Source organism: Vulpes vulpes, chromosome 12, assembly GCF_048418805.1.
Source record: "Vulpes vulpes isolate BD-2025 chromosome 12, VulVul3, whole genome shotgun sequence".
Lineage (NCBI taxonomy): Eukaryota > Metazoa > Chordata > Mammalia > Carnivora > Canidae > Vulpes > Vulpes vulpes.
In genome coordinates, this window is record NC_132791.1 from 109,410,104 (window position 1) to 109,438,091 (window position 27,988).

Consider the following 27,988-nt stretch of genomic DNA (forward strand, 5'->3'; position numbering starts at 1 on the left):
ATCTGGCTCGCTTTCAGCGGAGGACCCGGCTATTTTGCCTTCAGTTGTGAAAGGTTGGTTTGTTCCACATCAAGTGTTCACACATACTTCCAAAGGACAACAAATACCGGCACCCTTTCTTGAGGGTGCAGAAAAGATTAAACCTATCAAAAAGACTGTGGCGGAGTATCCGTAAAGCCAAATTATTCTTAAATGCCGGAGGACAAAAAGATAGAAGGGTAATACAAAACTGCCACGTGCTACAAAGTCGATCCCCAAATTTCCTACTTGGATGGAACCTTCAAGGTCAATCGGTCTCCTTCATGCTTCCAACAAAGCTGCCTTTTAAACCTAACCACCTAAAGGGAAAAAGCCCATATCACACCTAGCTTTTGACATGGAAGCTAAAACAAAATAAAGAAAATAATAAATTCTTCCCCTTCGTTTTAAAATTTTATTTACCTCCTTGAGAGAGAGCTAGAGTGAGAGTGAGAGAGAACATGGAGGGAGGGGGGAGAAGCCGACTCCCTGCTGAGCAGAGAGCCTGAACTGAGGCTGGATCCCAGAACCCCAAGACCATGACCTGAGCCAAAGGCAGACATTTAACCGAGCCACTCAGGTGCCCCAAATTCATTCTCTTCTTAATGAATAAAAAAATCCTGGCAATCCAAAACAAATCTCTGCCTTTTAGCCCATGAATTCCTGCCTTTCCCAAATCTATTCCCCTGGATCCCACTCACTGTCTCCCAGACTAAAAGTGAGTTCCTTCAAGGGGAGTAATTGATCTTTGCAGCACCCCACACACCGCTCATCCCACAGCAGCATAGTGAGTCCTCTGTCTACTGAAAGATCTTAGTTTTTCTGCCACCTACTAGCTGTGTGATCTTGGAGAAGTTACTTAACCTTTGAAAATCTCAGTTCCCTGACCTATAAAGTGCTGTCACTATCAGGCTACTCTGAGTATTATATACGATAATACATGTAAGATTTTTAGAATGGTAATTAGCACAATATTAAGAGTTTAGTGTTAACAACCATTATTATTATTATTCAGTTAGTAGATGAAACTGTTCTTTTTTTTTTTTTAAGATTTTATTTACTTATTCATGAGAGACACGGAGAGAGGGAGAGGGAGAGACACAGGCAAAGAGAGAGAAGAGAGAAGCAGGCTCCACGCAGGGAGCCCGATGTGGGACTCGATCCCAGGACTGCTGGATCACACCCTGAGCCAAAGGCAGACGCCCAACCGCTGAGTCACCCATGTCCCGATGAAACTGTTCTATACCATGAATCACACTCCCTTCCCAATATTCAGGAGCATCCCTGGCCTCTACCTTCTAGGTACCAGCAGCACCCCCATCTCCCCAGTTCTGACAACCAAAACTGTCTTCAGAGATTGCCAAATGTCTCCTGGGGAGGCAGGGTGCAAAACCCCCTCCTGCTTCCACTGAGAGAGGTACTGCACTAGAATGTACAAATCAGTTTTGCAGAGGAACCACCACACCCCCTCATTTCCCCCCGTCTCCCCACAGGAAGCCACCCCAGCCACCACTCGCTCACCACTCAGCTGCCGTGGAGGAAACAGGTGATAGGTGCTGTAGATATCATTGCAGAACTGCAACTGGAGCTCGGGGCGACCCATCAGGAGCTGGGCCACCTGCTCCACCTGAAACGGTGTCTTCTCCAGGATCACAATGGCATCCTCTCCACCTCCATCTCCAGAGGCTTCATTCACCTGCAGGCAGAGGCACCACCGGTGAGCCCAGGAGCAGAGGCAAAAGCTATGGGGCCTGCTGTTTCTTCTTCCAGAGCAGCCCTTTCATTAACCCAAATCCTCAGGGCAGCATTCAGATGTAAAGCTTCTCCACTTACTTCTATGTTGGGCCTGCAGGGCCTCTGCCAAATTCTCCCCACTGTACAGATGAAGAAACATGTCTAGAGAAATTAAGTCACTTGCCCGACGTCACATGAACAGTCAGTGTTGAAAAAGAAAAAAAAGAGAGAGAGAGAGAGAGAGAGAGAGAGAGAAAGAAAACTAGAATCTGTGGGCAGCCCAGGTGGCTCAGCGGTTTAGCGCCACCTTCAGCCCAGGATGTGATCCTGGAGACCCGGAATCCAGTCTCACATCGGGCTCCCTGCATGGAGCCTGGTTCTCCCTCTGCCTGTGTCTCTGCCTCTCTCTGTCTCTCATGAATAAATAAATAAAATCTTTAAAAAGAAAATAAAACTAGAATCTGGGTATCCCCAGTAACTCCTAACTCACAAGTTCTCATAGCTAAAATCTTCAACAGGTGTTACAGATAGAAGACAGGTGGGGGGTCTAAGAACTAGAGGGAACCTTCCAAACAGAACAAGGACACTGAGGCACGGTCGCCTAGGCCCAGGTTCCCGGGATCCTCCCAAAATGAGAGCTCCTGCTAGTTCTCAGGAACCCTAATACCTCCCTGTGGCTGGGCCTCCTCACTAGTTCCCAGGACGGGCTCCAGTCTCTCCCCGGCCCCTTCTATAGAGCCGAGCACAGGGTATTAGAGCCAGCTGTAGGCATCTGTCTGCCAGAAGGTACTCTGGCGTTCCTGAAAATCAAGGACGGTAGCTTTCATGTCTACATCCCGAGCACCTAGCTCAGTGCATGATGCGCGCCACTGAATTTGCGATTTAAATAAACCATCTCGGGGTAGCCCGGGGGGCTCGGCGGTTTGCACCTGCCTTCAGCCCGGGGCGTGACCCCGAGATCCCAGGATCGAGTCCCACGTCGGGCTCCCTGCCTGGAGCCTGCTTCTCCCTCTGCCTGTGTCTCTGCCTCTCTCTCCTTCTGTGTGTCTCTCATGAGTAAATAAATAAAATCTTAAAAAAAAAAAAAAAAAGATAAAAATAAACGGTCTCCCCTGTTAGGGCTGGAACCCCGCACAACGGGCACCGGGGCCTCCAGTCCCTACGTCGTTCCGCAGAGAATCCAGCAATTTTTACTGGGTGCCTAGCACCTTCGTGCTAAACGAAGCCATCACGAGTGGCTGGGAGAATTCGACACGTGATCTTCAATCTGCAACACTCGGTGCAAATGCGAGTTACCTGTAGCCAAGGAGGACTTGGGGAGGTTGACCTGCCCCCCCGGCTGCTCCCGCCCTGAGGCTGCGGGTAAACTTGTCTCCCGTGGGCCCGGTCCTCGGCCCAGCGGTACTACCCGCCCCCCCCCCCCCCCCCGTAGTGTGATTGGTAGATCCCGGTGGAGCGCAGGTTTAAAAAAAAAAAAATCAAAACAAAAAACCCCGCCGCCCGCACGGCGATTGGCTCACCGCGGCCTCCATACCCGCCCCGGGCTGCCCGAGGCTACCTTCCCGTGGAGGAAAAGGATTTTGTCCCTCGCGGACTCCCTCAGCACTTTTTCCACTCTGAAGCCAGAGAACGGTAACTGCACCGGGGCGGAGGTACCATTCCCGACGCCCGCTTGCTCTTGGTCCGTGCTGGCGGCGGCCGCCTCCTCGGCGTCCTGTTCGCGCTTTCGCTTGCCGGGTTGAGGGGCTAAGTCCGCCATGCTGCCCGGCCGAGGCAGTGCGCCTGCGCCAACCCCAGCCGCGGCCCCGCCCCGCTCGGCCAGGGCGCGGGGACTACAACTCCCGACATGCGCCAACACCAGCCGCGGCCCCGCCCCGCTCGGCCAGGGCGCGGGGACTACAACTCCCGACATGCTCCGGGGGAGATGCTCCGAGCGCTGGGTCCCTGTGGCCTGTCTCCACGGAGCGTTCTTTTTTCCTTTTTTTCTTTAAAGATTTTATTTATTAGAGACACACACACACACAGAGAGAGAAGCAGAGGGAGAAGCAGGCTCCATGCAAGCAGTCCGACGTGGGACTCGATCCCACGTCTCCAGGATCACTCCCTGAGCTGAAGGCAGCGCTAAGCCACCCGGGCTGCCCTGCGAGGAGCGTTTCTTAATTCAAGCTGCTGCCCCTTGTCCCCTTGCGCTGCCGGGTCTGAGTTGAGGCTGGTGCTGAGGGAAGAGAAAAGAAGACAGCGAGTCCCTAACCAGGCCGGATAACGATGCTGCAGTGCAGGGGGGGCACCACCCTCCCCCCCCCCCCGGCCTCCCCGGGGAGCCGGAGCTGGGAAACACCCTTGGACTACGCGGATGCTTTGACCCCTGACACCCTGGGTTGAATACTGACATTTTATTTTATTTTATTTTATTTTATTTTATTTTATTTTATTTTATTATTTTATTTTATTTTATTTTATTTTATTTTATTTTATTATTTTATTTTATTTATTTAAAAGATTTTACCCATTTATTCATCAGAGACACAGAGGAGAAGCAGGCCCCATGCAGGGAGCCCGACACGGGACTCGATCCCGGGACCCCAGGATCATGCCCTGGGCTGAAGGTTGCACCAAACCGCCGAGCCACCCAGGGATCCCCAAATACTGACATTTTAATGAGAATTATGCCCACATTGCTTAGGTAGCATGGAAGGAGTGTTTCTGAAACAATCTGTTGAGCCAGTCTTATTTCTTGGTCGGTTTTTTATGAGGGTCATTAAACCATTTCCATTTGTCACCCATTTTCACAGAAATCTTCATAGTGTTCAGTGCTGAAAAGAAAGGTAAGCGTACAGCCCTGGAATACATTTCCATCACCTCCTCTTCTTCCAGGCTGGAGGCTTCTGTCTCCTCTGCTCACCTAGTTTGCTCTTGTGTCTGCTGTGCTGCACAGAAATGTGATTTGCAGCTTGAATAGGAATCATCTGTCAGAGTTTCTGTGCTTTATTTTTTTTTGCCACATAAGATTTTTACTTATAATTTCTTTTGTGGCTATTATTCTAACTAGTCCCGGGTGTTTTTGGACAGATACCAATTTTTCCAAATTTAGTCAGTCAAAAATTGTGTTTTTTTCCCCCATGTTAGCTTTGAGTTTGGGTGGACAAAACTATCGAAGGAGGCAATTTTTGCGATTTTCAGTCCATCAGTAACAAAGTGTGCTGTATGTCAGTGACCATTTGTTTTTGGGTTCTTTCTACCGGAAATATTATGAATTGGATAAAAGGGCAGTGGTCTTGTGAAGTAGAGAGGATTAGTAGGGAGACTTAGGATCTGGAATGATTATCTTCAGCCAAAAACATGCTGCTTGTCCACAAGTGTCCTGGATAACATCCCCCACCTTCTGAGAGTATACTGTAGGAGGTCATAAACTATGTGCAAAACTAGAACAAATGTATTTTGTGGTTGAATGGCTATAGCAAAATTCAAGGCATAGATCTTATGGAAATTTCTAAGTATGCATTCTCTTTCCCTTTTTTCCTCTCCCCTTCCCCACGCCTTGAGCAGCTTCCTGCTCCCCTCCCCACGCCCCCACATCCTTCTTGCCCTTTTTCTTTCTCTTCTCTCTCTGAAAGAGAATTTAAGCAGAGTATCATTTTTTTTTAAAGATTTTTATTTATTCATGAAAGACAAGAGAGGCAGAGACATAGGTAGATGGGGAAGCAGGTTCCCTCGGAGGGAGCCTGATGTGGGACTCGATCCAAGGACCCCGGGATCACGACTTGAGCCGAAGGAAGATGCTCAACCACTGAGCCACCCAGGCGTACTTCAAGCAGAGTATTTGTGTTTTAACAAAAAGAGCCCAGGATTAGGAGCCATGAAGTCTGGCCCCAACACTGACCAGCTGTGCAGCTTTGGGGAAGTCACTCTAGTCTCTAGGCTTCCATTTTCTTTGTGTCAAACACTGTCCATCCTGAACAAGCCAAGGGGGAATCTCTATTTTTATAGAATTCATATTCAAATGGAGATGAGGTAAACAAATAGGATAATTTTATTTTATTAAGGATTTATTTATTTATTTATTTATTCATGAGAGACCAAGAGAGAGAGAGGCAGAGATGCAGGCAGAGGGAGAAGCAGGTCCCATGCAGGGAGCCCGACACGGAACTCGATCCCAGGACCCCAGGATCACACCCTGGGCCCAAGGCAGGCGCTAAACCGCTGAGCCATCCAGGGATCCCTAAATAGGATAATTTTATTTATTTATTTATATATATTTTTTTTAATTTTTTTTTTTAAATTTTATTTATTTATGATAGGCACACAGTGAGAGAGAGAGAAGCAGAGACATAGGCAGAGGGAGAAGCAGGCTCCATGCACCGGGAGCCCGACGTGGGATTCGATCCCGGGTCTCCAGGATCGCGCCCCGGGCCAAAGGCAGGCGCCAAACCGCTGCGCCACCCAGGGATCCCTAAATAGGATAATTTTAGATAATGAATGAGTGATAGAATAAAACAGGACAATGTGATAGAGCCTGGGGGTAGGGAGGAGATAAGGTGGTCATGGGTGGCTTCTCATGGAGGTGACAGTGAACTGAGATTTGAACAATGAGAAGGAACCAGCCTGTGAAGAGACCAGGGAACATGTATTTGAGACAGAGATGTCGGAATGTTGACGACTCTAATGCAGTAATGAACTAAACACATTTTGGAAACAAAATGGCCCTTGTGCCTGGAATGTAGTGAGCGAAGAATAAATAGAAAATGAAATTACAAGATTTAATTCATTAGTGGAAAATTCACCAACACAGGTATAATTGTGATTATTTTTTTTAAAGATTTTATTTACTCATGAGACACACAGAGTGAAGAGAGGTAGAGACACAGGCAGAGGGAGAAGTAGGCTCCATGCAGGGAGCAGGATGCGGGACTCCCGGATCACACCCTGGGCCGAAGGCAGCACTAAACTGCTGAGCCACCCAGGCTGCCCTGGTATAATTGTGATTAAAATATTTAGGACCATATAATGTTTGTCCTCCGATTGACTTATTTCACTCAGGATAATACCCTCCAGTTCCATCCACATCGAAGCAAATGGTGGGTATTTGTCGTTTCTAATGGCTGAGTAATATTCCATTGTATACATAAACCACATTATCTTTGGGGTAAATCCCCAGCAGTGCAATTGCTGGGTCGTAGGGCAGGTCTATTTTTAACTCTTTGAGGAACCTCCACACAGTTTCCCAGAGTGGCTGCACCAGTTCACATTCCCACCAACAGTGCAGGAGGGTTCCCCTTTCTCCACATCCTCTCCAACATTTGTGGTTTCCTGCTTTGTTAATTTTCCCCATTCTCACTGGTGTGAGGTGGGATCTCATTGTGGTTTTGATTTGTATTTCCCTGATGGCAAGTGATGCAGAGCATTTTCTCATGTGCATGTTGGCCATGTCTGTGTCTTCCTCTGTGAGATTTCTCTTCATGTCTTTTGCCCATTTCATGATTGGATTGTTTCTTTGCTGTTGAGTTTATTTATTTATTTTTTTTTTGTTTTTGCTGTTGAGTTTAATAAGTTCTTTATAGATCTTGGAAACTAGCCCTTTATCTGATAGGTCATTTGCAAATATCTTCTCCCATTCTGTAGGTTGTCTTTGAGTTTTGTTGACGGTATCTTTTGCTTTGCAAAAGCTTCTTATCTTGATGAAGTCCCAATAGTTCATTTCTGCTTTTGTTTCTCTTGCCTTCATGGATGAATCTTTCAAGTTACTGTGGCCAAGTTCAAAAAGGATGTTGCCTGTGTTCTCCTCTAGGATTTTGATGGAATCTTGTCTCACATTAAGATCTTTCATCCATTTTGAGTTTATCTTTGTGTATGGTGCAAGAGAGTGGTCTAGTTTCATTCTTCTGCATGTGGATGTCCAATTTTCCCAGCACCATTTATTCACCATTTATTGAAGAGAATGTCTTTTTTCCAGTGGATAGTCTTTCCTCCTTTGTCGAATATTAGTTGACCATAAAATAGTGAAAGGGAATAAAGGGGAAAGGAGAAAAAATGAGTGGGAAATATCAGAAAGGGAGACAGAACATGAAAGACTCCTAACCCTGGGAAACGAACTAGGGGAGGTGGGTGGGGGTGGGGGGTGGGGGTGACTGGGTGCCACTGAGGGGGGCACTTGATGGGATGAGCACTGGGTGTTATTATATATGTTGGCAAATTGAACACCAATAAAAATAATTTATAAAATTCAAAAATAAAAAAATTTTAAAAATTAAATATTTAGGTCAGCGGTTGAGCGCCTAACTTCAGCCCAGGTTCCTGAGGTCCCAGGATCAAGTCGTGCGTCGGGCTCCCTGCATGGAGCCTGCTTCTCCCTCTGCCTGTGTCTCTGCCTCTCGCTGTGTCTCTCATGAATAAATAAAATATTTTAAAAAATATATTTGTAAGGTCAGAATTGCAGTCGTAAGAAGTCCTGGCTCAAGGAAAGGACGAACTCCTAGGAAGCCTCAGCCTCCAAGAGGACCTATTAGAATACCAGACAGCAGAGTGCAGCAGACCTTTACAGCAACACCACAGGGCTTCACTCGGCTCATAGGCATTTGTCTGTTGATCATTTTTTAGTTCCTTTTGTTTGGAAACATTAGAAGGCCCTGCACTGTCCCATCTAATAGCCACTAGCTATATGGAGATATTTACATTTGAATTACTTAGAATTAGATAAAAATAAAAATTCAGTTCCTCGGTCATGTGGCCATGTTTCAAATGCTTGATAGCCTCATATGGCTACTGGCTATCACACTGGACAGCACAGACATGTGGATCATTACTACGATCACAGAAAGTTTATGTTAGATAACTAGGTTATTACTGGCAAGACTTCATGTGTCAATAAGGATTAATCTTTCAGTCTTCTTGAGGAATCTCAAAACTTCTCCCAAATTTCAGGCCTTATGATAGATGAGATATTCTAAAAACAGGTCAGCTAAGAACACCTGACTTCTGGCTGCAAAATTAAAAACATCCATTTGGTTATACTGCTGCTCTCTGAATAAAATTTTCAGAAATGAAAAATGTGGGAGCATGAATCTATAGAATGGTTAAGTGGACACTGAAGCTTAAGTTCTAAGAGTGATTGCTTGTTTCTAGAGCCTTGGACTTTCAATGTGATGTTTAAGGCACAGGAGACAAGCCCTTGGGACTTGTGCAAGGTGAGGGATTAGAAGAGAGGATTTCCCTTAGGGCCAAGATCTCTAAAGGTCCACAACTTCAACGAAAGGGCCAACTATTAAAAACAAAACCAAAGCTTTCCCACTAAAGGAGACTAAGATATTTAGGAAGGTTATTTGCTGGGGCACCTGGGTTGCTCAGTGGTTGAGCACCTGCCTTTGGCTCAGGTTGTGATCCTGGGGTCCTGGTATTGAGTCCCGCATTGGGCTCCTCGCAGGGAGCCTGCTTCTCCCTCTGCCTATGTCTCTGCCTCTCTCTCTCTGTGTCTCTCATGAATAAATAAATAAAATCTTTTAAAAAATTAGGAAGTCAAATATTGGGACGCCTGGGTGGCTCAGTAGTTGAAGCATGTGCCTTCAGCTCAGGTCATGATCTTGGGGTCCTGAGACAGAGCCCCTTGGTGGAGGGAGGTCCCTGCTCAGCGGGAAGCCTGCTTTTCCCTCTCTCTGTGTGTGCTTGCACCTCCCCCCAAATAAATAATCTTAAAAAAAAATGTTATTCATTATATTAACTGATTTAAAAGGGGGGAAAAACATACCATCTCAGTAGATGGGGACACTGTAGACTAAATTTAAAATGCATGCATGATAAGTAAAACTCTTAACCAGAAACAGAAAACTTACAACTTGTTAAAGAAAATTTGTGCCAAACCAAAAATTGATAACAAATATCACATTTAATGGAGAAAAGTTGGAAGCATTCCCTTTCAAAGCATAAATGAAACAGATAGTTGCTATTGTCACTTTCAACATACTGGCTGGTGGTCCTAGGCAGCACAGAAAGACAAGGAACTAAAGTTTTTTGTTTTGTTTTTTTGCAAATTATATGATTGTCTTTATAGAAACCCAACAAAGTCTGTGGTTTTTTAAGTAATTCAGCAGGTTGCTAAATATTAGATCAATATGTAAAGTAATTATGATCCTTTCAACCAGTAATAGATTTAAAAAAAAAAGTACCTTTTACAGTGGCAACAGAAAATATGAAGTACTAAGGAATATATCTAATACAAGTTACTAATTATAAAACTTTACATTTAAAGATATCAATAGGGCAGCCCCGGTGGCTCAGCGGTTTAGCGCCACCTTCAGCCCGGGGTGTGATCCTGGAGACCGGGGATTGAGTCCCACGTCAGGCTCCCTGCACGGAGCCTGCTTCTCCCTCTGCCTGTGTCTCTGCCTATCTCTCTCTCTCTCTGTCATGAATAAATAAATAAAATCTAAAAAAAAATAAAAAAATAAAAAAATAAAGATATCAATAATGAAGACATAGCATTTTTATGGAGAGAAAGATTCAGTATAAAAGACCCAATTCTTCCCAAATTAATCTCTCATCTAACACCAATGAAAATACTAATAGGCATTAAAACTTCTTAAAAACTATAGTTAAGTGAGCCAGCGTGTCACTGATGCAAGGATACACAAACAGAAGAGACCCCCATGTGTGACAATATAATGGCAGCAGTGACATCACAACTGGTGGGAGGAAAGGATGGACGACTAGTAGTTAGTAAAGAATGGCAATTCAAATGGGAAAACAAATTGGACCTTTGACTTAGAAACCAAGAACAACATAATCAAACCCAAGCAAAACATCCTGGTGGGTTAAAGACCTAAATGGGAAATAACTCCAGAAGAAATTATAGGAATGGGGAAGGATTTTGTAAATAAGACAAAAGCACAGGTTACAGTAAGAGGTAAAAGCTTTTATATTAAAAAAATAAAGCTTTCTGTTTTTTAAAAAATATGTGTATATATATATATATTTTAAGACTCCTAAAAACATACTCAGTTTTATTTTTTAAAGACTTTATTTATTTATTCATGAGAGACAGAGAGAGAGAGAGAGGCAGAGACACAGGCAGAGGGAGAAGCAGGCTCCATGCAGGGAGCCTGATGCAGGACTGTAAGATCACGCCCTGGGCCGAAGGCAGGCGCTAAACTGCTGAACCACCCAGGGATTCCCCCATACATAGCTTTAATACGCAGGAATAATGCCTGGGATTTGCTTCAAAGGGATCTGGTGGGGAGGGAACTGGAGTTATTGTTGATAGAAGCTTAGCTGAGTTGGTAACTGTTGAAGCTGGGTGATGGGTATACAAGGAATTCATCAGATTTTTCTATTCCCCTTTGGTATATGATATACATAGAATTTTTCATAAAAAAGGCTAAAAAGAAAAAAAGAATATGGCAATAGACACCAGTTTTCACCCGCCAGATCAGCAAACATTTTACAATCTGATGATTAAGTGTTAGAACATGAAAAAGTGGGAAATCCTATACACAAATGGTAGGAATATAAATTGACAAAACCAGTTTGGAAACAAAGTTGGTATTTTCTACCCAAACTGAAGATGTGTATTTACTACCCAGCTGTTCCTCATCTAGCCTAAATCCTAGAAAATCTCGCTCATGGAAACATGTACAAAAATATTCATGGAAACATGTACAAATTATTCATAAGCTCATTCACTTTGATAGCAACAAATGGGAAACAACTAAATGTCCGTTTGCAAAAGAATGTGGCTAAGGGGATGCCTGGGTCGCTCAGCAATTTAGCGCCTGCCTTTGGCCGGGGGCATGATCCTGGAGTCCCGGGATCCATTCCCATGTCGGGCTCCCTGCATGGAGCCCGCTTCTCTTTCTCTCTCTCTCTCATAAATAATCTTTAAAAAAAAAAAAAAAAAAGAATGTGGCTAAATAGTGGTCTGTTTACATACTGGAACAAAAGTGAATTTCCTGGCGTTATATACATCCACATCGATAAATCTTGTTATGTCGTTAATGAAAAATTTGTAGAATACAAACATTATAATGCCATTTACATACAGCACAAAACCATGTAAAGATAAACATGTTGTCAGGGATGTATAAATGAAAAGCTATCAGTGATAAAATTAAAAATTCAGAATGCTGATTAATTCTCAGAAGAGAAGGGAGAGAAGGGGATTAAGGGCACACAAAGGCAGCACCATCAGGATTGCAAGGTTTTGCTTCTTAAGCTGCGTGGAAGATACATGAGTGAACATTATAACTTTTTTGTATGTAATGAAATAATCCATAATTGAAACAAATTTTTTTCATAATATATTCAAATGCCGACTCATGTTTTACACCTGAAACTAATGTTAATATGTTAATTATATCTCAAATAGATCTCTCTGTGAAATGAGGGAACATGGCAGGGGGAAGTGAGAGAAGAGGCATACAACTATAGATTGGGGAAAAAGTTCATTTTGGTTCAACAACAGACTTATTGAGAGCAGACGAATGAAACTTTGTCCTACAAGGTACACAATCATTGGCCAGAAGAAAGCTGCTGAGCTCTCTTAGTACAGAGGTAAAGAAGCTTGTAGAAGCCCGAGTTCTAGTCAGACATTTGGTGGGGCCCCCGTGAGTCAAAGCATCAGTGGGTGGGCTCCTGACCCAGGGCTAGGAGCTGAGCTTTTCCTTTTCTTCACCCCACCTGCTCCCTGCCCACATCCTAATTCAGGATGCTTTCTAGGTCTGTGATACACACGGAATAGAAATAAATACAGTACGGTGCTGAGTGCATCTTTCATGTAGCCTTGTGAAGTGAACAATGCCACCGGGAAAGAGAAGGGCAGTAGTGTGTGAAGGACTTGGTACCTGTTGCTTTCTCCTAATGCCAAACAACTGGTGAAACCATCCCTGCTGAAGCACGCAGTGTAGGCTTCTAGGTCATGAAAGAACCAGGTGAGTCACCTCTTCAGGGGGGGATGTATCTTTATAGCAGCCAATTCTAGGGGAAGAAGATGTAGGTACGTGCCAGGCGTCATGTGTCCAGTTAGACAAGAGGCAAAACACTGGTGATCATCTTGGTATCTGGACCTCCTGCCACCTACAATTTCTGGCTTCCCCATGGCCTTCCTGGGGAGTCCCCAGTTTCCTCATGCCTTCCTGGGGGAGTCCCCAGCTTCCCCATGACCTTCCTGGGGGAGTCCCCAGCTTCCCCATGACCTTCCTGGGGAGCCCACAGTAAGGGGTGTCTGTGAGCAATCTGACCCCAGGATCACATATAAAGTGCTACAAACTCTGTTTCCTTACACCTCGTCACATCTGCTGGAATCCAAGACCCTGTGGGGCCCTGAGCTCTCTAACTCGATTTCCAGCTTCACTCCAACTTTCTGGGTTCCGTGGTGATGTAAGAAATGTCAGCTGATGGTCTGCAGATCTGAAAGAGCAAACAGAATCACAGGGCTTGTCACCCTTCCCAAATCCCAGCATCTATTTCCCCCAGTAGGCCTTGCCTCTTCTACCTTTTCATTTATTTAACTTGCAAACCGATTGTAATGTAATGCCCACCCCCACCCCCAGATACACAATTCTTTTCTATTATTTTGCACCATTTTGCCTTACTAAGAGCCAGTGTCCCTCCTAGCATTTTCCTGGCTCTGGGTGGACATCAACCTGACTTCCGTGAGAGAAACCTAATACTAGTAATACTTATAATGATAACATCTGATATTTATTGAGAACTTGGTATGTGGAAGGCTTTGCCTGTTATGAGTACTTTACAGGTGCAGGGCCTGATCTGATCACTTGTATAGTGAATATACTTATTTAGGTACTTAGTATCATTCTCATTTTACCAATGGGGAAATCCACATACAAAGGGGTCAAATGACTTCCACAAGTAACAGCCTTTTCCAGAGCCTGCATTCTGAGCTACTGGGCTGCAGTGGCTGTGTCCCTAAAGCCAAAGTAGATCAGCTGCTGTGGCCGAGCCACCTTTCCTTTCTCCTTTCTCCCCAATAGCTTACAGCGCATGACAGCTTCCTTGACTTGGTGAAAGCCACCATCGGGTCCCCGGCCATCCACGAAGTACATGAACCGGAGCTCAGCAGGGTAGGCAGCTCTGGTGAGGCCTGACATCAGGGGGATGGTGCGGCCCTCTGCCCCAGGGGCCTCACTCAGGGCCTGTAGCATCTGGTATTTGCACCATGGGTCCTGCAGGAAGCCCGGGGTGATGAGCAGTACGCGGCAGTGACTGCTGCTCAGTGCGTGGCACAGCTCGGACACGATGGCGCCGCCTGGGGTCGAATCCCGAAGCTGTAGGAAGCAGCGCAGGCTGGCCGCGCTGCCCTCCAGGTAGGAGACCAGCTCCTGGGCGGCCACCAGGTCCTCCTCACTGTGGCACACACACACATCATAGTCCTTGCTCCAGCGGCCACTACTGCCACTGCTGCTGCTGCTGCTGGCACCCACGTGTGTTGATGGGGAGTTGGGAGACACGGCTGAGCTGAGGCCCAGGGGTGGGGGGTTGTCCTTGGACCTGGGCTGTGAAACATCACTGGAGGTACTTTCTGCAGAGTCAGACAGCTTCTTGGAGGTCTTCGACAGGACCTGCCTGAACCAGTCTGTGGAGACAGAAACACTGCTTGGGCCGGGTATTCTTACCAGATTGCGTCCTCATGGCCTTGCACAGAGGACCCCACCCAGGCAGGCCCACCCATCTCCCCACACTGGCAAACCATGTCACCTTACTCTCTCAGAGACCTACTGCTCTGCTATTTTGTACATGCTTCAGGACTTGCCTTAAAGGCTCCATTATCTTTAAAGGTTTGCAGAAGTCATAAAAACTCTGGCTGTTTTATGAGTCATGAGAATGCAATATATAAGCATACTGGCTATAGTTAATAATACTGTATTCCATATTACAAAGCTGTCAAGAGAGGAAACCTTAAAAGTTCTCACTACAAGAAAAAAAAGTTCTTTATCTATAGTAATGGATGTTAACTAAATCTTGTGGTGATCATTTCACAGTATTTACAAATACTGAATGAATCATTATGTTGTACCCCTGAAACTAATATAATGTTGTATGTCAATTATACTTCAATAATTAAATAAACAAAACACCTTTGGTATAACAACAATATGGGGGGGGGGGGGGGGCGGAGAGGAAAGGAAATAAGTCTGACTTTCACCAGCCTGATTAGGAAAGATGTCTTTGCCCTATTCCAGAGGCTTATTCTGCCCAGAACTTCCAGCTAGTGCTGACTAACCAGCCATCTGCTAGTCAGTAAGTAGAGCCGTGTTAAGCTGGTAAGGATCAATCAGTTCCCAAACCCACTTTCTGCAGTGAGGGGAGGTGGATTTAGATTAAGGTGGGCTACCCGTTATGGGAGGGAAAGAGGAGAGGGACTGGCATCTATTTGGCCCTGAGAAATCTCAGATTGTTTCTTTTTTTTTTTTTTTTTTTTTCTCAGATTGTTTCTGAATGATAAAACAAAAGCAAGTAAGAGGGTTACTGCTCAGAGCTCCCGAAGAGCAGAGAGCCTAGTGATTCAGCCTGTACTTTAGAGCCAGGCATAGATTTCATTGGGAACCTGCAGCCTGCAGCTCTATGTCTTCCGTTTCCTCATCTGTAGCAGATTCATTTTAATTGTTGAGGGGGCAGCTGGGTGGCTCAGCTGTTGAGCATCTGCCTTCAGCTCAGCTTGTGATCCCGGGGTCCTGGGATCGAGTCCTGCATTGCGCTCCCTGCATGGAGCCTGCTTCTCCCTCTGCCCGTGTCTCTGCCTCTCTCTGTGTGTCTGTCATGAACAAATGAATAAAATCTTAAAAAAAAAATGTTGTTGAAGGATAACTGAAACAATGCAGTGTCTGGTATACGGTGAGTATCCCTCAGCTTCCCCAGCTTTTGGTAAGGTCACAGAGTTCAGTGTTCTGGAGGTTGATTTTTCTCACTCTGCTTCACTCCCTCCTCTGAATGGTTCTGAAGGACTTAGATGACAAGAAACATAATGCCACGTGCTCAGCACCCAGGTTTCCATGTTGGGAAAATTAGCGGAGCGCACATGGAAGAGCTGTGGGCCCAAAGGACTGAAGGTTCTGGTGCGTGCCTCTCCCGTCGCTCACCACGAACACCTGGGCTCTGAGGTCAAGGCCAGCGCCCACCATCGTCGGCCTCCCTGCACCTCCTGCCGCCTGAGGGCGGGGCAGCCCTGCCACGTGGCCCACAGGAACACGGCGGAGTTCGCCCATCGCCAGGAACAAGAGCGGAGGGAGGAGGAGTCGGCTTCCACTCACCAGCCACCTTGCCCGCAGGCTTCCTGGACCGGGAGCGAGGAGCTGGGAAGGAGGTTGACGATGCCATAGTGTTGGGCTCAAAACTGACCCCATGAGACCAGGCATTGGTAAAGCGAGAGGAGGGAGCGGACTCAGTCTTGACCTTAGGGAACAGCCATCCTGGAAGAGACGGAGAGAGGGGATCACAAAAGGCGTCCTTACCTTACTCTGTCCCGGCGCGTGGGCCCGAGATGTTCTCTCCCGGTGCCCGACGGAGGCTCGGCCTCCCTCCCTACCCCGTCCCACCTCTGCCACGGCGGCAGGTCTGGGAGCTCAGCGAGGGAGGGCAGCTGCGCGAGGGACGCTGCGCTAGGGACGCGCCGCCGCCGCCGCACCTGGCCGGCGCACCTGGGGCTCGGGGGCGGGGCAGCCGGCCGGAAGCCCGGGACGCGCACTTCCGGGGCGGGAGGACGGGGAAGATGGCGGCCGCGCAGCAGCGCCCCGGCTCGCGGCCGGCTCCGCCACACGGCGAGGGGGCTCTGGAGCCGCCCCGAGGACCCCCCGGGAATCGCCCGGAGGACACACCCCGCACCTGCAGGGGGAGAAGCGGCCACACCGAAGTCGGCGGGAAGTGCCGAGGCTCAGCGCGCGGAGAACCGGCCCAGAGCGCCGGGCTGTGGAGGTGAGGGGGGCGGGGGTCTGCGAGGTTCTGCGGCCCGCCCGGAGGCCTGAAGGCCGGAGCCCTCGGCTGCGGTAGAGCCCCGCGGGCGCGGCGCTGCTCCCGGAGAGAGGGCAGAGGACGGGACGCGGGCGTGCGAGGGGCGCCTGGGGCCTGGCCGCGTTCGCCGAGCGGAGACTCCCGTCCGGGAACGGAGACCGGCCGCGGCAGGGCCAGCAGCCCGGGGCAGCTCCGCGGGGCCAGGCTGCGCAGCCCGCTTACACCCCGCCCGCCCCCCCCCACCCCACACCCCACACCGCACACCGCACACGCGGCGGCCCCTCCGCCAGAACACCTACACGAACCCCTGCCCTCGCCGCGTCTACCGACGGGATGCCCGCGGCCTTCAGCCCTCGCGGAAGGAGCATCAGGTCTCTAACAAGCGAACCAGAGCACACTTGCTTAAAACTCACCACAGAGCCTCTGCAGACGCCTGGTGTGAAGGGAGCGGCCGCCGAAACGCAGCCGCACGGTGCACCCCGCACACACCAGACACACTAACCAGAAGCCAGGCCGCGCGCGGGCCTACACGACCTCTCCTTCACCAGGCCGTCGCTTTCAGGAGCAGGAAACAACTGGCTTTTTCTAACAACGGAGAAGAAGGCAGAGTCTCGGACAAAAATGCAAACACAGAGGAATTTATACCAAGAGAAAGGACGAAATAAGGCCATGGCCAGAATAAGAAAAACAGAAGTAAGGATGTCTGATAGAATCTAAATGAGAATTTAGAGGAGCACTCGTAAGGATGCTGTGTGGACTTGAGATGGCAGTCAAAGGCTTCACGGAGACCAATGTGGCACAGATAAGACAGGATTGTCGAGAGATAAAAGAGTTGCCAATAAATGAGGTTGGAAACAGGAGGGATGCAATGAACAACAGGATGAAAGAAGCAAAGGAACAAATTATTGACACAGAAGATAAAGTAACAGAAGGTAAGCAAACTGAACAAAAAAAAAAAAAAAAGGATTACGCAAAACAAGGGTAGACTTAGGGAACTCAGTGATTCCATCAAATAACACACGATAACATTCGTATGCTAGGGATCCCAGAGGGAGAAGAGAGAGAAAAGGTGGCAGAAAATTTGAAGAAATAATAGCTGAAAACTTCCCTAATCTGAGGAAGGAAACATATCCAGATCCAAGACTCGGAGAACCCCCAACAAAGTCAACAAAGGCAGATCCACACCACAACATATTATCATTAAACTGGCAAAATATGGTAATAAGGGGGGGGGGAATCTTAAAAGCAGCAAGACAAAAGGAGATGGTTACTTACAAGGGAAAAACCCATAAGTCTAGTTGCAGATTTTTAGCACAAACTCTCCAAGCCAGAAGGCATGATATATTCAAAGAGCTGGGTGGGAAAAAATCTCCAGTCACAAATACTCTATCTAGGATAACAAAACTATCCTTCAAAGTAGAAGGAGAAATAGTTTCACAAACAAACAGGGACTTCCTGTGTCAGTGCTGAAATTGGAGAACAAATAATTATGTACCCAGATAGACAGATGCTGGGTAATAGAGAGCACATGCAAGAAACCTTGGGAGACTTTTCTTCTAGTCTACCTTCCCCTAAATAGTTCCTCCATCCACCTATCCATCGGCCCATTGAAACACCCCTATCTCCCTCCTTTCCCTTCTCCCTTAGCTATCCGCTCAGGGAGGTAGTGTCACATAATGAAGTCTACAGACTACCAGCAGAATGCCTGGATTCTCACCTCTTAACTGTGTTCTTTGGTAAGCTACTGAATCTTGCTAAGTTTTGGCTTCTCTGTCCTTGAAATGGGAATAAAACTAGACTTCTCAGGACACCTGGATGGCTCAGCGGTTGAAGGCCTACCTTCGGCTCAGGGCATGATCCTGGTATTGCAGGATCGAGATCCACATTGGGCTTCCTGCATGGAGCCTGCTTCTCTGCCTGTGTCTCTGCCTCTCTTTTTCTTTGTCTCTCATGAATAAAATAAAAAAATAAAACTAGGACTTCGCAGCTTTATTGTGAACATAATTTATGTAAAATGCTAATAATTCATGGCATATAATGTTCAGAAAATAGTATGGGTTAGTATGTATTTTAAATAATCGAGAGATTGGAGGGATATATTATGTTCATGGTTTAGAAGACTCAGAATTGTAATTTTGCCCAAACTAATCTTAAAATCAGTGTTACCAAATTATGGGATTTTTTTTTTGTAGGGGGGTGGGGATCGTCAAACTGCTTCTAAATTTATATGGAAACGAGAGGACCAAGCATCTCTTCAATGGGCAAATTATGTTTCCTTCCCACCACAATGACCAAGATGTCCCTGTTGGTGGAGTCTCTTTCAGCTTAGGTTTCTGAGAGGACACTATGTGGAGCAGAGACCTCCCTCCTCTGAGATTGGAGTCTCAGTGTTTCAGTAACATTCCTGACATGAAAAGCTGGTCAAGACTTGGCTCCAGAGCTGGAGCAGTGGGCAGAGAGTTGCTTTCTCACTCTGACCTTGACCTATCCACAGAGGTCAAAACAGACCGCAGGGAACTCACAGGAAAACAACTTATTTTGTGAAAAACATAAATTTCCAAATTGAAAGAATGTTATTTAATGTTGAGGATGATTCTCTATTCACTGCTAAATGCTATACACCTTTATGCCAAGCCAGTGACAATCAGATGTGTTACTGATGATTCATGAAACTGTATCAAAGTTCAAAAAAAAAAAAAAAAAAAAACCACTGGGGACAGAAAGAAGAAGTGCAGTGGGCACAGGATCCAGAGACAACTTGAAAGAGAAGAGAAGTTGGCTGCTAGGCCAGCCAAGGGGACATGAAACAGGGAACATTGGCATGTATGTGTTTCTTTTCCCACCTATTCTTTGGGTTTCAGACAGCCTGAGTGGTACGCTGAAGTTAAGGCAGTGCCCAATAACCATCGATTTTGAAATCCTTTTCCAGGTCTAGGGTGGCTGTCCCTCAGCATCTTCATTTCAGCCATTCCAGATGTTCTTTCTTATCCCCCAGCAATAGACATAATGTTTCTGGGTTTTTATATTTTTTAAATATTTTGTCAATTTTGCTTTAATTTTCAAAATTCATTATTTGGCTTTGATAGACTTACAAACTGGAGAATCATTTGATACTCTTAATGTAGTTTAAAGATTAGAAGTTAACATCATACTCTTAACAGATGTAGGTTAAAAGTTTCAGTTTCTCATTTTATGGTGTGACTTGCCCATTTGGCCATACATAGATGCTGGTTTTAGGTAATTGCCTTTTTCATCGCTTGGTTAAGAAGCAGTCCAGTTGCCCGAAGGCATATCCCACTGTAAGTGGGTTGGTATAAGCCCTTGTGACTAATGGTATGGAAAAGTTTAAATACAGGAAAAAACAGCATCTTTGACATAGGATAATTGAGCAAGATGGCAGATAAATTCCATTAACCCTCTACACTGTCTACTTAAAACTATGAGCTATCACACCAAATATGCTTTAACCTTTACAAGATTTAGTACTAGTCATATACTGGGATGGAAGACATGTCGTCAAACAGAAGACTGATCCTGAATCTCCAAATGGAAGGTCTAATCACTAGTTCTATTTAGCCTTGGATTCGTTGTGTGGCCTTAGGTCTAGTCCCTTTTCCTTATGTTTTTAAAAACTTCATAAAGGGATCCCTGGGTGGCTCAGCAGTGGAGCGTCTGTCTGCCTTTGGCCGAGGGTGGGGGCAGGGTGGGGGGTGAACCTGGGATCCAGGATCAAGTCCCACATTGGGCTCCCTGCATGGAGCCTGCTTCTCCCTCTGCCTGTGTCTCTGCCCGCCCCCCCCCCCCCGTGTCTCTCATGAATAAATAAAATCTTAAAAAAAAAACTTCATAAAGTAAAATGACATATACCTAAATACCTACTTTTTTTTTTTTTAGATTTATTTATGAGTGAGAGAGGCAGAGACGCAGGAGGAGGGAGAAGCAGGCTCCATGTCGGGAGCCCGATGTGGGACTCGATCCCGGGACTCCAGGACCAACGCCCGGGGCCAAAGGCAGGCGCCAAACCACTGAGCCACCCAGGGATCCCCCATAAACACCTAATTTGTAGATAATTACAAAGGCTTGATAGAAAACTAGTAAAAGGGAAGCCCTGGTGGCTCAGTGGTTTGGCGCCGCCTTCAGCCCGGGGTGTGGTCCTGGAGACCTGGGATCGAGTCCCACGTCGGGCTCCCTCCATCGAGCCTGCTTCTCCCTCTGCCTGTGTCTCTGCCTTTCTCTCCTTCTGTGTCTCTCATGAATAAATAAATAAATAATCTTTAAAAAAAATAATAAAAGAAAACTAGTAAAAGCATCTTTAAAAAAAAGCAACAGCATGATACCTTTAATGTTTTTTAGAATGCTTTTGCAGTATTATATGTAGGAATATATTATGTGAGGGAAATATTACAAAGTTTCATTGTACAAAACAAAGTGTATTAAGTATTATCCAATACCTAACAGGTGTCCAATATCTATTCTACAGGGAAAGTACTGAAACCTATGAAGACATACAATTTTAGAATAAGTATCTTATATAATTCATATTACATTTCTGTTAAGCTGGAATCACTGTCTGTGGTGGACAAGATAACAGTCCCATAAAGATGTCCACATCCTAATCCTTAGAACCAGTGTATATGCTACCTTCCATGGCAAAAATAGATTTTGCAGATGAGATTAAGGATCTCTCTCTCTCTTTTTTTTCCCCAAAGATTGTATTTACTTATTCATGAGAGACACAGAGAGAGAGGCAGAGACACAGGCAGAGGGAGAAGAAGGTTCCATGCAGGGAGCCCGATGTGGGACTCGATCCTGGGACTCCAGAATCATGCCCTGAACCAACAGCAGGCGCTAAACCACTGAGCCACCCAGGGATCCCCAGGATTAAGGATCTTGAGATGTGAAGAATATCCTGGATTATCAGAGAGGGCTCAATGTAATCCTCCTTTTAAGAGGAAGGCAGGAGGGTCAGGGTGAGAGAAGTGACAACAGGTTGTGGGGCCATGAGCAGGGAATGCAGACAGCCTCTAGAAGCTGGAAAAGGCAAGTACATTGATTCTTCTCTAGAGCATTCAGAAGGAACGTAGCCCTACTGATCCATTTTAGACTTCTGACTGCCACAACTGTAAACTAATACATGTCATATTAAGCCACTATGTCTTTGGTGATTTGTTACAGAAGCAGTAGTAAACTATTAAACTATCTTTGTAGGTCATGCTAGTGAACTGAAGAAGCATTGAATCTGAGTGCTAAAGGCTGGGCTCTTTAAAGATTTAAAAATTGTTTGAAATAGTTTTTCACTTCTTTGATCAATAAATTATCCTTACACTTGATTTTGACTTTAAGAAAGTTAAGTTTGGGGCAGCCCCGGCGGTGCAGCGGTTTGGTGCAGCCTGCAGCCTGGGGCGTGATCCTGGAGACCCAGGATTGAGTCCCGCATCGGGCTCCCTGCATGGAGCCTGCTTCTCCTCTGCCTGTGTCTCTGCCTCTCTCTCTCTCGCTCTGTGTCTCTCATGAATGAATAAAATAAAAAATCTTAAAAAAAAAAAAAAAAGGTTAAGTTTGGGGTAGCCCCGGTGGCACAGGGGTTTAGCGCCGCCTGCAGCCTGGGGTGTGACCCTGGAGACCCGGGATCGAGTCCCACATCGGGCTCCCTGCATGGAGCCTGCTTCTCCCTCTGCCTGTCTCTCTCTCTCTCTCTCTCTCTCTCTCTCTCTCTCTCTCTCTGAATAAAATAAATAAATAAATCTAAAAAAAAAAAAAAGAAGGTTAAGTTTGCTTCTCAAACATTTGCTAAAATACTTGTTTGGCAGGATTGTTAGGACTTGCAGAGCAGTGTCACTTACAATGCTCAGTTTAATTGTTAATAACTTGATAGATACAATACTGTGTTTTAAGAGTGGTCTGCAGACTAGTAGACAAGACCTAGGGTGGCCCCCCATGTTCGCACCTACAAGTGTGGGCCAGAGTCATAACCTGTAACCAACTGAATATGGCAAAGATTATGGAATGTCTCTCACCTGGTTACATTACTGTATACAGGAGGTGTATGTGTGTATATGCATTTATATGTATATATACATACACTGGGTGTATTTATTTACTACGTAAGATGTGAACATGTGGAGTGCCTGGCTGGCTCAGTGGGTTGAACGTATGATTCTTGATCTTGGAGTCCTGAATTTGAGCCACACATTGGGTGTAGAGATTACTTAAAATAAAAATGTATTAAAAAAAAAGATGTGTACATGTGAATATAGCATATATATGAATATTGTGTCATACTGACGTATGAACGTGGTGTGTGTTTAAATTCATCTTAGCAGACTGGAAAGAGATTCATTTACTGACTTTGAACAGTTTGCCAGTTGTGTTGTGAGAGGGTCAGTGTCAAGAAATTGCACAGCGTCTAGAAGCTGCATGATCTCTAGAAGTAACCTCTAGAGGAGAAGTGATCTCTGGCTGACAGCCAGCAAGAAAACACGGAGATTAATGCTGCCAACAGAGAACAACCTATGGAAGCTTGGTAGTAGATTCTTCCCCATTTGGATCCCCAGTGGCACTGTAGCCACAGCTAATACCTGGACTGAGGCCAGGTCAGACCCCAGCAGACGACTTAGCTAAGCTTTGCCTGGGCCCTTGACCCACAGAAACAATGAGATAATAAATAGGTGTTGGTGTATACTGCTGCATTTGTGGTAATTTGTTTTGCAGCCCAGAAAACAAATACAGGGACTAACTGCAGTTATGGTTTAAAATGCCAGTTCCAAAAAAATAAATAAATAAAATGCCAGTTCCCGTGCTCCGTTCCCAAATCTACTGAAGTAAATCTCTGGGTAAAGCTTGGGAAATTGATTTTTAAACACGCACCCAAGGATTCTGATGTACCTAAGAGATTGGTCTAATGGGTTATGTCTGTGGTTCTCAAGCTGCATATCATTATCACCTAGAGAGCTTTTAAAAAAATACAGATACTCAAAAGATATATATATTATATATATATGCATATATATATATATATATAGAGAGAGAGATACTCCTAGAAAACCTTATTCAGTATTTCAGAAATGGGGCCTGAGAATCTGTTTTTGAAGAGCTGTCTAGGAAACTTTGATACAAGGAGCCACTAGTCTCAATTTATATTGTTACTTAACATTTATAAGCAGTGAAATGATTGAAAGCAGCCTAGTAAATCTTGGGATTGAATTTATGAGATAAATTCCAAATGACTGACTCTGCTATAAAGTGAAATTTAAGATGGGACTCTAGCAGGCAGAAAACAGTCACCAAATTCTGGTTAACTAAAGTCTTATGACCTGTATTAAAATAAATCATGTTCTCTGGCACACATGCTTTCAATACTATATTTTGTAAATCTTGAAGACTTTAAAAATGTCAGAAAGTATATACATGTGCATGTGTGTGTATAACAGCACCTATTTTTAAAAATTTAATTATAGGGACGCCTGGATGGCTCAGTGGTTAGTTGAGCATCTGCCTTTGGATCAGGTCGTGATCCCAGGGGCCTGGGATCGAGCCTCGAATTGGAGCCTCAAATCCCAGGGGCCTGGGATGCTGAGCAGGGAGTCTGCTTCTCCTTCTCCCTCTGCCGTTCCTCCTACTTGTGCTCTCTTCCTCACTCGCTCTGTCAAATAAATAAATCTTTTTTTTTTCAAATAAATAAATCTTAAAAAAAATTCTCTTTGTTCTGAAACAGAATCATACAGGTACTAAAGCTCATTTTAACTAAAAGGATGCAAATTTGTATTTACTTTGCAGTAGATCTGATGTAGATACACAGCACTGGATGTACTATAGATTGCGTCAGCAGTAACTTTATGGATGGATATGGTTTACAAATTCTGCATAACCTTTACATTAGTGCCCTATTGAGCTTACAAAATAACTATTTTTTATACATTTTTTCCTTTTTATATATATTTCTAAAGGGCTTTGGGAGGCATAGATTAAAAAAAAAACCTTAAGATTTTAAAGAAAAACAATGCTGAGAGCTTCCACCACCAGAATAATTAAGACCTATCACATATTGGCGCACAAGTACACAGGATGGACAGAAGGACAGGGTATCCAAAACAGACTCCCATCCATAGTCTCCTGATTTATGACAAGGCTGACACTGCCATGCATTGGGGAAAATGGTGCTGCATCAATTTTGATAGGCTTGTGGAAAAAAATAAATCTTAGCCCATATCTCACACCATACAAAAAAATTAATTTCAAACGGATGGTAGATACAAGTGAGAATCACAATAAAGCTTTTGAGGAAAATACAGGAGATTATCTTCCTGACTTTACCTTCTGATTATTTAAAATTGAGATGTAATTGACATATAACAGTTTCAGGTGCACAATACAATCATCTGATAAATCTATATATATGCTGAGATGATCACCACAGTAAGTCTAGCTAACATCCATCACTACACAGTTACACATTTTTTTTCTTGTGATGAGAATAAATCCACTCTGTTAGCAACCTTTAAATATGCCATACAGTTTTGCACTCTAGTCACCATGCTCTAGAGTTACATCTCTAGGTTTTCTTTATTTTATAATGGGAGTTTGTACCTTCTGATCTGACCACCTTCACTCATGCCCACCCACTACCCCGTGGGGTAAGCAAAGGTTTTTTTCAACTGATCATAAAAAACACAACCAAACAAGGAGGACGGGGAAAAGATAAATTGGGCAAGATGAAAATGAAGAACTTTTGTACTTTTGTTCATCAAAAGACATCTTCAAAAGAGTGAAAAGGCAATCTGAGAAGAGATTTCAAAAATGCATATCCAATAAATGTTTCATAACCAGAATATTTAAGAACTATTGCAAACCAGTAAGTAAGAGAATCTACTGAAAAAAAATGGGCAGAAGAACACTTGGCAAAAACGATATCCAAATGTCCAATAGGCACGAAAAGATGTGGATTCATTAGTCATAAAAGAAATGCAAATTAAAACCTCAGTGCAACAGCACTGCCTACACTGAGCAGAATGGCTACAATGAAAAAAAGAGACAATATCAAGTATTGTTAAGGATGTTGAGGAATAGGAACTCACTGCTGGTGGGAGTGTAAACTCGTACAACCACTTTGGAAAGCCGTTTGGCACTAAAGTATGCTAAAGCTGAACAGAAACACACCCAGCAATTCCACTGTTAGGCATATACCCAAGAGAGCTGCTACATATGTCCACCAAGAGACAGCCACAAGAATCCTCCCAGTACTGTTTAAAAAAAAAAAAAAAAAAAAGCCCAAACTGGAAACAACCCACGTCCATCAACCCAAGTGTCCAGCAGAAAGTAGAAATAAATTGCACAGTGCAAAACTACAGGTCAGTTGAGATAAATGAGCCACTGCTAAGGGCAGTATGGGGGCATCTCACAGGCTGAGACTGAAGTACCAGACACCAAAAGCAGGTACAGGAGCCCATATTATCAAAGGTCCAAAACCAAGTACACTTTGCTGTGAGAAGCCAGGATAACAGTTCCCTTAGATGAACGTCAGCGCTGGAAGTGGACACGGCTGCTGGCGAGCCCGTGCTGTCTTACTGACCCTGCACGCAGGTTGCACAGAAAACGTTCACTGTGTGAAAGCCGGGTAAGCTGCACACTCACGATTGTGCAATTCTCTGAGCGCAGGTCGTATTTCAAGATTTTTTTACAAGGTAAAAGAAGTAACTCGACGGGACCTTCCCTGACAGCCACATTCGTGGCTCTAGGTGCCCTCCGGCCCGGTAGTTCTCGGGGCTGCCTCCCCGCGACTTACCAGGGCTGTTGGGATTCCTGATTCACCCTTTCCGGGGCGGGGGCGGGGGGGAGGACGGTGCTGTCACCCCGCACCGCTCGGCGCCAGCCCAGGCACCCCTCCCTGGGTCGGGAGCCCGACCGCAGCCCTGCCCTCGCTGGGCAGGAAGCGCAAGGGATGTGGGGAGGCTGCGGCAGAAACACCGCCGGGGATCGCGGGCGCACCGGGCGCGGCCCTCCCGCCGCACCGAGGGCCGGGGGCTCCCTGCACGCGCTCCTCGGCCCCCCACAGGCTGGCAGCCGGCTAGGAGAGCCAGTGGGCCCCGTTTCCCTGTTCCGGGCGCGGCGGCAGCCAGGTACGGGGCCCACAGAGAGGAGGCGGTCCTCCCCAGGCCCGGGGCAGGCGTGCCGCGACCGTGCGCCCAGTCCCGCAGGCACGGCCGGGCGCAGGGTGCCGCGGTCCCTGGGGGTCCGCCCCCCCACCGCGGGCACCCCGCCCCGTGGGCACCCCTCCCCTCCCCCCGCCCTCCCCACCGCGGGCACCCCCTTGCCCCCCGCCCCCCGCCCCGTGGGCACCCCTCCCCTCCCCCGCCCCCCCACCGCAGACACCCCGCCCCCCGCCCCGCGGGCACCCCTCCCCTCCCCCCGCCCTCCCCACCGCGGGCACCCCCTTGCCCCCCGCCCCCCGCACCGCAGACACCCCGCCCCCGCCCGGGCTCACCTGCGCGTGGGCGGCGGCGACCCCTCCGCTGGGCGGGGGCGCGGGCTCGGGCTCGGGCTCCCGCGCTGCGGCCGCCGGGGCGAGGGGAAGTCGGCGCGCAGGCCCGGCTGGCGGCCGCCCGGCTCCCCGGCTCCTCCGGAAGCGGCGAGGCGGCCCGGCCCCCGGCCCCCGGCCCCTCCTCCCGGCCCGCACCCTGACCCCGGAGCCGCCGGAGCCGCCCGAGCCGCCGGCCGCCGGCACCCCGGGCACGGCCTGCAGCCTGGGCGCCGGCCCGGGTCGGGGAGGGAAGCAGCCCCGGGCCGCAGCCCTTCCCTCCGCCTGCCGCCCTGCCAGGCCGCCGGGGCGCCCCTCTCCGTCCCCGGCCCAGGCGGAGGAGCGCCGGGCCGCGCCCCGGATGCCGCGCACGTCGGGGCGGACCCGGGGTCCTGGCGCCCCGCCGCGGCCCTGCGCTCTCACTGGCTCCACGCGCGCTGGTCGCTCGCCCTCCAAGAGAGGAGAAAAGAGAGAAGAGAAAAAGCCAGAGCTTGACCTCGTCCGAAGGCCAGCGGTGGGCGGCGGCGGCCTCAGGTGCGGGAAGCCGCGGCTCCGCGGGCGCCAGCGGGGCCCTCCCCGGGGTAGCAGAGCCGCTGACATGCGAGGAGCGCGGCGCCGGCCAGTCCAGGGGCTCAAGTGCAGGACTTGTTTCTTCAAAGATTTTATTCCTTTACTTGAGAGAGTGAGCATGCCCGGGGGGAGGGGCAGAGGCCGAGGGAGCAACCGCCGGAGCAGGGCTCCATCCCAGGCCAGGCCCAGGCAGCCCAGAGGCAG

General features: G+C 47.0%; 2 protein-coding genes and 1 long non-coding RNA gene across 6 annotated transcripts in view; 1 reads left to right on the top strand and 2 right to left on the bottom strand.

The window, feature by feature from the left end:
- DCPS (decapping enzyme, scavenger) overlaps window positions 1-3,589 on the bottom strand; it is a 40,525-nt gene extending 36,936 nt beyond the window's left edge. Inside the window, exons 1-2 of the mRNA XM_025998944.2 lie at window positions 3,311-3,589; window positions 1,540-1,714 (exon numbers count right to left, since the gene is read on the bottom strand). Of these exons, the coding sequence (XP_025854729.1) occupies window positions 1,540-1,714; window positions 3,311-3,511 (376 nt within the window). The 5' untranslated portion in view covers window positions 3,512-3,589. The remainder of the gene's footprint in view (window positions 1-1,539; window positions 1,715-3,310) is intronic.
- Window positions 3,590-7,254: 3,665 nt separating this feature from the next.
- On the bottom strand, window positions 7,255-27,986 carry TIRAP (TIR domain containing adaptor protein). 4 transcript variants are annotated; one of them, XR_011995773.1, is made up of 5 exons: window positions 16,290-16,421; window positions 16,005-16,163; window positions 13,733-14,329; window positions 13,017-13,143; window positions 7,255-7,718 (listed from the first exon to the last, which is right to left on the bottom strand). XR_011995773.1 is itself a non-coding variant. In XM_072729416.1 (4 exons), exons 2-4 carry the CDS (start codon window positions 16,069-16,071, stop codon window positions 13,124-13,126), a joined length of 684 nt encoding a protein of 227 aa, XP_072585517.1. In that variant the 5' UTR covers window positions 16,072-16,163; window positions 27,182-27,655; the 3' UTR covers window positions 9,610-13,123. The 4 variants fall into 4 exon arrangements, 1 of the variants encoding a protein (XP_072585517.1); XR_011995774.1 differs by lacking the exons at window positions 7,255-7,718; window positions 16,290-16,421 and adding exons at window positions 9,610-10,100; window positions 27,711-27,986 and having other exon boundaries at window positions 11,581-13,143; XR_011995772.1 differs by lacking the exon at window positions 7,255-7,718 and adding an exon at window positions 9,610-10,100 and having other exon boundaries at window positions 11,581-13,143.
- Window positions 17,523-18,680, top strand: LOC140594679 (uncharacterized). The gene is made up of 2 exons (XR_011995775.1): window positions 17,523-17,633; window positions 18,349-18,680. It is a non-coding gene; the product is annotated as an uncharacterized lncRNA (long non-coding RNA).
- Window positions 27,987-27,988: the final 2 nt, after the last annotated feature.